The sequence below is a fragment of the Nuphar pumila genome, chromosome 15, assembly GCF_984573655.1.
Source record: "Nuphar pumila chromosome 15, dmNupPumi1.hap1.1, whole genome shotgun sequence".
NCBI lineage: Eukaryota > Viridiplantae > Streptophyta > Magnoliopsida > Nymphaeales > Nymphaeaceae > Nuphar > Nuphar pumila.
The window spans coordinates 86095524-86106761 of NC_143263.1; the positions used below are offsets into that span (position 1 = coordinate 86095524).

Genomic DNA, 11238 nt, shown 5'->3' on the forward strand with positions numbered 1-11238 from the left:
TTATGGTAAATCATGTTACTGTCAAGAAAATACTTTGTAAAATGCAATCACCTCTGAGAACTTCATTCCCCTGTTTCCCGATTATTCTTTTGTAAAATGCATTACCTCTAAGAACTTTATTCCCAAAGAATCCTTACAGATGTCTTCAGCACAGTTTATTTACCATTTTAGTAGGCTTAGCCTTCATAATATTTCATAAATTCGGCTTCCAAAATGGTGAAAAATCATTATGTCACACACAATTCATGAAAAAACACATCATAAAAGAATGACTAAGATTCAACCTTTGAGAGAGAGGGAGAGAGTCAGGGTTGGGGACGGCCCATGCTTAAAGGCGTTGGGTCCGGGTGGTGCCCACCCTGACCCAACCTTTCACTGGGTCAGGGTGGGTACACCTTGAACCATTGGGGAATTTTTTGGGTTACTAACGTGGCTCTGTCCCTGGTTAGAACCATATAGATGTGTTTTAACATGGTTTGTTTTGTAGTGGTTTCATCATGCCTAATACACGACTAGGTTTTATTTTTGAAATTGTGAAAAACCAACTAAGGATGATTGAGAAATGCAAATGAAAACCATATTCAGGTCAACTTTAACACGTGAAAAATAGAACATGCTAAACATGATCCAAAGGTTAGTTTTTGTTTTTTGGAGATTAAATCTATGTAAATCAAAGGTATGCCACTGTAAGCTTTGTCACGCAGACTATATTTGGCCATCATATCTCCTTCAATATTAGTCATAATGAAAACTTCATGAAAATGACTTTGGTATCCGCAGCTGTATCCACGTGACGTGGACCTTAAGTTATGGTGGTTCAATATCACAATAGAAGCACCTCTGTCTCTCCTTATATATATATATATAGTAGTGAGTAGGTGCTTGAACACCTACTTGAACATGTTGGCCGTTCATCGCTTGCTTGATTGATGTCCAGCACAAAAAAAGTGGTAAACTCGTTAAAATGATGAGTTTTTCCACCCAAATGGCTTTAGTGCACTTTTTGAACACTGCTAAAGGTCTTGGCGGAAAAAATGACCTTTAATGCTAAAAAAGCACCGCTAAATGTATAAGGGACACACACAACATTACAATTTTGTAATACCACGCATGTCCCTTGTACCTCTAGTGGTGCTTTTTGAGCGCCGCTAAAAGTCATTTTTCTGCCCAGACCTTTAGCCGTGCTCAAAAAGTGCCGCTAAAGCTATTTGGGTGAAAACTCATCATTTTGATGCTAATTTTTTTCTTTTTGCACTTGATGGACGGCCAACGTGTTCAAAGTTCAAGCACCTACTCACTACTCTCTCTCTCTCTCTCTATATATATATATACACACTCTCTCTCTCTCTCTATATATATACTCTCTCTCTCTCTCTATATATATATATATATATATATATATATAGAGAGAGAGAGAGAGAGAGAGAGAGAGAGAGAGAGAGAGAGAGAGAGAGAGAGAGAGGTGCAGGTGTGAAGTACATATGAATGAAGATTTTTGTTTTGTTTTATATATATATATATATGTGTATATATATATATATATATATATATAGAGAGAGAGAGAGAGAGAGAGAGAGAGAGAGAGAGAGAGAGAGAGAGAGAGAGAGAGAGAGAGAGAGAGAGAGGTGTGAAGTACATATGAATGAAGATTTTCTTTTTTTCTTTTTTGTCTTTTGAAATTGATCATACATACGGGATATACATGCTTGCTTTTATAAGAAATTTTTTATAGGGTTAATGGCCCAAAATTTTCATAATACTTGAGGCTCCAAAAGTCATATTTTTTTGTCCAAAACACACGATCCAAGTGTCTATTACTAGCAAATGGACCATGCTGGACACCTGCTGTGTGAGATTTGTGAAACACACTGTAAGTGCTCTGTTCACATGCAGTTCTGTTAGGAACACGGCTCATAAGGCCGAAGCTGCCAATGTAAATACATGTGAGTTGGGGGCGTGGGTCCATGTGAGTAGCTTTAGGTATACATTATATAATGTAACCTAAGCCTTTGGTTTCACTTGCTTAATGAACTCATTTGATCTAACTAGTGTTGACCCTTACCTGTGGATTACATGGGTAGCTAACTAGATAATGCAAATCGCACCGCTGCTACTCTGTGACTAAGGTGCATGAATATTCATATCACTGCACAACTGAGAGCTTAGTCTGTCACTTTTGTTAGCATCTCTTTTTCCAATTATGAAAGTTGTGCTTCCCAAGGGTTGGATCTGCCGTTGATATAACATTGTTTGTTGACTGTGTATTGTCATTTGAATTAGAGGGGTAAACAAAGACTCTGACAAAAGGAAAATGAGGTTAGCAACTCTTGAATTCAACCAGTAGTTCTAGACAAGTTTCTTCCTCACAAGAGTTGTCTATTGAGTTAACAAGTGCTGAACCTCTTTTCTAAAGCTTTACCATGTTAGATCTGTCTTTTGATGGTATAGTTAGATGTTATTACTGACCGACGTGGCTCTATACTGCTAAGACATTAGGTATATATGACTGCATTTCTTCCTTTGTAAACTTAGGCCTCGGACACGACCAGATTGCTGATCTTTGATGGGCTTTGCTCTTGACATGCTAGTTTTTCATTGAATGATACTGATAATTTTGGGCTTTATTACTCTCAAAAAAAGAAAAAAAAGAAAAATCTTGGGCTTCGTATGGAAGTCAACTATGAAAAAAATGGGAAGATATGTGACACTACTACTGCTGATCACAACTAAAGCGAACATCACGGTGCTGCTGCATGTAACTCAGATGGCAATCAAGAAATTAACCAACAGATGGTGTTGCTATCTGTATGGCTTATGCTAGTCTGAAGGCAATATGATTGGGTTCTCAAGGCAATTAAACTTCAATAGGGGGATTCTAGGAGATGGAATAGGCTTCTAAGAAGGCATTTGCAGCACCAGGGAGTCAAACACATCCTATGCTCACCTGTGCTAACCTTGCACTTGAATTTAAATGATGGTTGAAATGGCAAGCAAAAAGAACTGATGATGAATTTTGGTCATGAGTTGCAGGTGCAATCTGGCCTTGAACCATGGAAGTGAAACCAATCAAGTGCTTTGCCTCAAAAGGCAGAAATGGCACAAACTTAACCTTCGGAATGACAATGGTGCACGTTTAAGGTAGCATGATAGTTAACCAATTGGTTGCAATCTGACCTGTTCGATTGATTTTTCATTTTTTTCTCCTTCATTATTCCATTTAGCTAGGTTTTGCTGCAAATTGCACTGAATCCACTTACTAAATTTGTGAATACTAGTATGGAGATGAAATGTGATGGAATAGTCCTAGATTAGCCATACAATGACAGTATAACTTAACCGTCATGTCTACCATGTGAGACTACCATTCTTACAAAATCTTTGGCCTTGTAGAGTTGATGGTGTAGATTATCGAGGTATTTGAAAAAAAATGTTGGGTATAAACCAAAAGCTGAGAAAAGTTTTTCTTCTACACGAACAACTTAGGAAATTGAACAAATACTTTATAGGCACACACAACAATGCAATGAAAGCAGAACACATAAGAAATTAAGAGATTCACATGATATTTTGTGTGGACCTCCAAATATTCACACAAAATCACATTTTTTTTGTGAACCTCTAAAAGATTTATATGACATTTGTGCAGGCTTCTAACATTCTCACAATTTTGAATAAAATTATTGTGAACTTTTAAAAGATTAAAATCTCAAAAATAAAGTGATTCACATGATATTTGCATGGACCTCTTGAAATTTGTATAATTTTTTTTGCTAACTTTCGTGAGTGCAATATCTATTGTTAGATTGTCCATAATAGGCATAAGCACACTTAACAATATGTTTTGGTACTTCATAATGCTCTAGGTGCAAAGCAGGTTCGTGCAAATATTATGTGAAACTCTTTTTTAACTTTCTTAATGGTCTGCAAGGTATTTGTACGGATATCAACAAATCTGCACAAATATTATGCAAATCTCTTTAGTTTTAAGATTTTAATTTTTCAGAGGTTTGCAAGATATTTGTGCTAATGTCATCAGGTCCATGCACCTATCATGTGAATCTCCTTAGTTTGATTTTAATCTTTCAAAAGTTCAGAAGATATTTGTGCGGCTGTCAACAGGTCCGCACAAATACCTTGCAAATCTTCTTAGTTTGCGATTTTAATTTTTTGGATATTTACAGGAGTTTTGTGCAAATGTTAGTAGGTCTACGATTTTAATCATGTGAATCTCCTTAGTTTGTGATTTTAATCTCTCAAAGGTTCATAAGAGTTTTGTGTGAATGACAGTAAGTTTGTGTAAATATCATGTAAATTTTCATAGTTTGTGATTTTAATCTTTCGAAGGTTCACCCGATATTTGTACGAGTGTCTGCGGTCTGCACAATATATCATAAAAATCTCTTTAATTAGATTTTAATCTTTCAAATGTTTGAAAGACATTTATGTGAATTTATGCGAATGTCAAGATGTCTACATAAAATATTATGTGAATCTCTTGAATTAGATTTTAATCTTTTCAAGGTCTGAAAGAAATTTATGTAAAATTGTGCAAATGTCAGGAGGTCTGCCACAAAACATTACTTGAGGGTCTTCCCAACTTGATGAATAGCCATTCAAGGTGGGAGGTGACCAACCTTCAATTTCAAGACGAAACAAGTATGACAAAATGCAATAAGACAATGATACATTTTGAAAAGACTCAAAATGACACTTCTTGCAAAAGCTATAATGATCAATGTATTGCAAAAAACCTAATTTTGGATAAAAATTATCAAGGATTGCAGAATAAAAATTCAAAATGAAACTTGCTACAGGATCTTGACATTTATTGGGTCCAATGAGACAACCTAAATGATTGAATACAATATCAAGACTTTATGCTAGAAAACCTCATGCTAAGCAAGTGACAAAACAAAATGACATTCATGAGAGACAAGGGTGCATGACATAATGCTAAGTGTCATGGTGGGACTTTTAAAATTCAATATGAATGATGATTTGAATAAAAAAAACAATGCTTCAAATGACTTTTTTTTAAAGAAATTGCCTCTTGCTAATTTTTTTGAAACAAATTTTGAAAGTGGATCCAATGAATGCCTGAACTCGGCTTCCATTGCAGTCTCTGAATGAAAAAAAGGGTAATTTCTTCAAACCATTATGTGGGCTGCACCAAGGTGATCCTTTATTGCCACTGCTTTTTATCCTTGCCATGGAAGGTCTTAGTGTAATGTTGGAAGACGCCATAGCACAAGGGAATCAAACTACCGGGTGCCACAAATTTCTCACTTATTGTTTGCCGATGACTTGATTATTTTTAGAGAGGCATCGGTCAAAAACTTAAAATTCTTGTGGTTGACTTAAGATGTTTTTCAGCCATTTTGGGTTTAAAAATAAAGGGATCTAAGAGCCAAGTCTTAGTATTCAATGCTATTGGGAGAAGAGTTGCAAAATATTGCATCAACTATTTTCAAGTGCCAAAAGGATGAGTTATCAATGCGCTACCTTGGCATTCCGTTAGATTTGAGCATCACTTGGGTGAAGCATTGGTCGAACATTGAGGGCAACATCAACTCCAAGCTTCAATCTTGGAAGACAAGATTTTTCTCATTTACGGGACACAGTACATTGGTAAGATTTGTCATTTCATCAATGGCCACCATTGCATGCAAATATTTTTTATGCCAAAGAAGGTGAAGGTGATCAAGAGGTTGATTCAATCAATGAAAAATTTTATATGGGCTGGTCCAAATCAGCCAAAGGATGGGTTATGAAGAATTGGAAGCATGTGGAACAACCATTGCAAGTAGGTGGTCTTGGGGTTGTGGACCTAAGGTCTAATGATGCTTTGCTTGCCAAATGGTGGTGGATATTTACCACAGAAAATTCATTAGTTGTGAATGTTTTGAAAAAAAAAATATGATTTACATGAATGGCCATGGCGGTGGTGTGAAAATAGCAAATGAAAGAGGGGTTTGGGGTGTTGGAAAGGTCTGCAAAAGGTTCTAAACATTTTTCTTTTTGGAAGGGATCAAAGTCCAAGTGAAGGATAGAAACATGACATTTCTGGAGGGATATATGGTGCAATGATCAAACACTAAGGGAGAAATACCCATTGTTATTTTCATTGGCCAAGGGTACTAACCAATCGGTTAGCGCTATTTACACCAACAATACTTGGGACAGTTTTGAGAAGACATCCCAATGCATGCGTTTTACAACAATGGCTCTATTATGCAGTCACTATCTCAAACTAACAGTTTTGATATGCAGTCACTATCTCAAGCTAAGCTAACAGATGGGCAAGACCATCTCATTTGGAGATTTTCGAGTTCAGGTAAATTTTCTGTTTCATCGCCTGTGTTTAACTGTTTAGTTATACACTGCCGGTCCCAAGCCCGGATAAAGGATGAGGGTTGCGTTAGGCCAGTGACAATCAACATAAAAACTTAGTCACACCCTATGTATATGAACCACTTGGAGTTTTGGTTCATATCGCCGACCCCAATTGTTTTGGGATGAAGGCGTAGAAGAAGAAGAAGATCTTGTTACCTGACTCTTACCCTCCTACTTGCCGTCTCGAGGCCTATTAATGCCCTGTGGGGACATGGTCTACCTACACTTGGATGGTTGGTACTGAGTGAGGGAGTTAAAGCCGATTTAGCTATGAAGGGACGAGGATTCTACATGACAAGCATATGTTATTCGTGATTTGCATAGTGTTTGTATATCAACAAGCTCTTTCAGTTGGATTGGATTGGGATGATAGATGTAACATTATTTTAGCAAAACAATATAACACTAAGGGACTCGATTATGGCCAAAAGCAGCAAGTGACTATTTGCTTGGAGCTGCTGGCTCCTCCTTACATGGCGAGTTGATTTGTCTAGCATATGTAATGTGTAGGATGGATTATTTTAAATTTAACATGAGTTGTAATCTTATTCTTACCTAGATCTATGCTAAAAATACATAAAAATTGTTTTGTAAAAGAGAATAGGCAAAATCAAATTTGGAGTTTGGTTTGCATGCTTGAATCAGATTAATATATGATCATGCTAGTGGATTTATTTTATGTTATAAAAGAAAATAAAAAGATTATAATGTCTGCAAATCTAGGATGTCATGATTTAATTGATTTACCATATAATTAATGTTAGAAATTAGATCCGTATTTGTGCTTTACAAATAAAATATGTGAATGTTCCGTGGTGGGTCAGCATGAAAAAGGCTAAATACTTAATGTGAATTACTGTATTCATGTTTATGAAAGAATTAAAATGAAATAGGGTAACAAAAATGCTAATTGATTGGGTGAACCAAGAATATGATCTGTCTCATATATTTATTGTTTTTTTTTAAATGTTTTTTGTTGCTTCTTTGTACATGCTGCAAGTGACATCTCATCACCTGTAACTATGATCTGAATAAAAGTTAACTTTCATAAAAAAAAATGTTTTTTTTAAAAATTAATATGAAGAGTAGAAAACCAGAAATTTGAATATCTGATTTGCAAACAAATATGCCCTTAATTTCTATGGATTATGTGACAAGGGCTTATCGCCAAGAGCTGCATTAATGATTGGGTGGCTGGTTATTTTGGATAAAATTGAAAGCCTTTTTCTCCATCAATAAAGGATGGCTCTTTGGGTGAGTTTTTGTTGTGCTTTTTGCAAGTTGTGCAGAGACGGCAATGAGGCATATGGTTTGAAAATTTTATTATGTTTAGAAACTTGTACAGCTGGCTTGGGATGATTTATACGAACCTAGGGTAGGATAGCTATAATGCAGCATTGTGGCTCTTCTTTGAGGGAGCTTTATCCTAGTTGGAAGGGTCAGGAAGCTAGGGTGGAATTGCATTCTCAGTTGCAGGAGGAGATTATTGATGTTTGGCATGGAGAAGCGCTCGACTTGGTTGGAGAGAAATGGTCGTCTTTTTCACGACAAAAGGCAATAGGTTTCAAACATCTTGATGGAGATGTCATATATAGGCCCCACTCTCATACTTTGCAAATGAGATGCACATTGCTCAAGTGAAACGTCCGGTGGGATAAATTATAATCCATGTCTTTTTCTTTTTTTTTGTAGATAAGAATATCATCAATGAATATCAGTCATATACTAATATTACCTGATCTGCTCTCATTAAAAATAGAATGGATTCACACATCAGATTTCAAACCCACCTAGGACAAGCCAATTTGCAGCCTAGATATATGAAAGAAACATCAACATTACTAAGGCATGGCATCAACAAAAAGTTGAGCCCGCCAAAACAAAAAACAACAGACCCAAAAAAAAGGGGCCGAAAGCAGGCAAAACATAAAAATAGAAGCCTAGAGAGAGAGAGAGAGAGAGAGAGAGAGAGAGAGTTGCTGAAACAAACTGATTAGAATCACTGAAATAGTTTTTTCATTATTCAAATTAATGACTCACAATACAAGACACTTTATTCATTCTTTTGAGCCTTTGCTAGTTGTAACACAGCACTCCGTATCACAGGACGACAGAAGCTGGCTAGTAATGCAAAACCACGAGTGGGACCCAGGCAAGCTCAGCAGGTAGCAGAGAGTGGAGGCCCACACAAGCACTTGTTGTGCATGAAGGACCATATAGGAATGTTTTGCACGGCCCCACCTTGGGGTATCCTCCCACAGAGGCTGTTGTAGCTCACGTTGAAGTTGAGCAGACCCACCACATTGATTACGTCCACTGGGATGCTGCCACGTACCATGTTATGCGAGAGATCTATGCTGTACAGAGTCTTCACGGGGAAGACGGCGTTGGTCAGATCAAAATCGAAGCGATTCCGAGACAAGTCGATGTAATTCAGGGACTTGGTGCGGTTGCTGAAGAGATGAGACGGGTCTCCGATGAACCGGTTCCTCTGGAGCTCGATAAAATCAAAATTGACACGGCCAAGAGACTTGGGCACGGCGCCGGAAAGTTGATTGTATCCGAGTTGAAGCCTTTTGCCGCGGAACCGGCCGAATGAATCGGGTATCGACCCAGTGAGCTGGTTACGGTCCAAGCGCATCGATGTCATCTTTGGCAGATCAGCAAGGATGGGTGGTATCGAACCGGTGAATCTGTTGAAAGAGAGGTCAAGTGTCTCTAGCTCCTTGAGTTGGCCGAGCCAAGCTGGTATAGGCCCGGTGAGGTTGGTCCAGGTGATTCTGAGGTAGGTGAGATTGGTGAGTTTCGCGATCTCCGGTGAGATTTGGCCGCGAAGATTCGGCAAGTGGTTGAGGACCAGCGCGTGTAGGTGGGTCATCTTGCCGATGGCAGCCGGGATCTCACCGGAGATGGCATCACCTTTGATTGTGAGGTAGTCCACCCAGCTGGTGTTCACATTGCAGTTGGTATCAGTCAGTCTGCAGCAGTCATCTATAGTTGTGTTGAAGATCTCGCTGAGGACTCGTGCGTCTTCTGGCCGGCATCTGTGAACGGCTGACGAGAAGGAGAGGGAGAGGGAGAGGGTGACAAGGAAGAAGAAGAAGCAGGCATCATGGGATGTGTAAGTTTCTTTGCTCTTTCTCTCTTTTGGTGCCTTTGGGATGAGGTGAAGAGAATCGAGTGTGTTCGATCTTTATAAGAGTGGTAGCCACTTGGTTTAGTCCACTGAGGCCGTTTGTTTTGAGCTCATTGATTTGGACTGTGAAGATAAGGGAAGGGAAGGGATTGGACAGCCTGAAGTTAGGCTCACTTTGACCACTAAAGCAAATGTTTTCGAGGGCCGGGATTGAGACCCCTTTAATTCTTTTTCACATCGTCTGTTTTTCCAGGCAAATCACTTGGCAGCATTAATGCATATCATGATGTTCTTGTTTCTTGTTTGTTAATGTAGAACATTTTAGTTTAGGAAATCAAGGACCTAAAAGTTTGCCAGTTTAACTGGGTGTTAATCTTAGGTTAAGCCACAGTGACAAACGTTTTTATCGGCAATTTCTCGTTTTTCAAAAACTCACGAGAAATTGAAAAATTTTCATAAATCTTGCACTTTTCAGCAATAAAAAAGTTAATTAAAAAATATAAAATTTATTTTTTATAAGAAAATATTAAAAAAAATAATTAAAAAATAAAAATACATGATTTTTTCGTGATAAATAGCTGTTTAAAAAATTGTGGTATTTATGTTTTTTCATAAATCTTGCGATATTTTGAAAATCTCGTGAGACATTGCCGTTTTAAACTTTCAGGATATTATCACGAGATTTTTCATAAATCTCGCGATATTTGTCACTATGGGTTAAGCATAGTGAAATGGCCTAACTATTCTTAGTTCAAATGTTCCTGTACCCTTTCCTCATCAATCACCCACAAATCTACGTGTTTTCCTTAGTAGGAATGCTCTTGAATCATTATAACAATTAGATAGGTTTTCACAAGGCTTCTAAAATCAATGGCCTATAATTTATTTTGGATCATATGATCTGATCCGTCCACCATTTTACATGTTTTAACAAGATAATGGTACGTTGAAAGGGGAAAAATCACTAGATCCAGCCAACAATATTTTCATGATATTTTTCCAAGAAATTCAGTTTTCTTTTTCTTGCTTAGATTGTTCTCAAGTTTTTTTTTTCAATTATTTATTATACATTTTTAAGTGCATTAGAACAAGGAAAAAGATCGGCAAAAATATATGGGAATATAAATAACATGGCTGCATTGAAAGGGGAAAAAACCAAGAGGTATTTTTTTTAAACTTTGTTTTCAGTCCCTGTTCTTTTCGTAACAGGGGGTGGAACGGTATTTACCCCTCATTCTGGACGTGACAGACAGAGTTCCAAGCATCAATAGCGTCCCACGATTGTTATAAGATGTATAATTTTTGGTCATTTAGTCCCTGGGAAAGCACCATCACACATGTCCTTAAGGGTATGTTTGATGCGTCGTTCCCAGCGTGATTCGGACAAAAATCTCGCTGGAAACAGCGATTTCCAACAAACGTTGGATGTCGCGGATGGTGTTCTGCGCGTCCGCTGCGTCCTTATACACATGAACTTTTCGTTTCACCCTCCCCCCTGTTACAAAAGCAACAGGGATGAGGGGAACAAAATCTCCTCGATGGGCATGCCTCGACTCTGAAGCGGGGTTGCCGTCGGTGCTTCGTCCGGGTGCGCCTCCATCCCTACTCGCCATCGTCACAGACCAGCAGTATGAGAAAGATCATCGCCGGTTTGTTTTGGGGTTTCACATCCCTCCCTCTCTCTCTCTCGCCATTGTTGCAAACCATTG

The 11238-nt window shown here is 38.0% G+C and overlaps 1 protein-coding gene across 1 annotated transcript; it reads right to left on the reverse strand.

Moving 5' to 3' along the window:
* Window positions 1-8551: 8551 nt before the first annotated feature.
* LOC149815871 (polygalacturonase inhibitor-like) lies at window positions 8552-11142 on the reverse strand. The gene is made up of 2 exons (XM_089990640.1): window positions 10950-11142; window positions 8552-9447 (listed from the first exon to the last, which is right to left on the reverse strand). The coding sequence occupies exons 1-2, from the start codon at window positions 11140-11142 to the stop codon at window positions 8552-8554; spliced, it is 1089 nt and encodes a 362-aa protein (XP_089846766.1).
* Window positions 11143-11238: the final 96 nt, after the last annotated feature.

Excerpts from the sequence above, each read along its gene's own strand:
- LOC149815871 (XM_089990640.1), bottom strand. The coding sequence starts at position 11,142 with ATGGCGAGTAGGGATGGAGGCGCACCCGGACGAAGCACCGACGGCAAC. Across the intron at positions 9,448-10,949 it reads CACCATCCGCGACATCCAAC|CCGTTCACAGATGCCGGCCA; the intron begins GTTTGTTGGAAA and ends CCTTCTCGTCAG.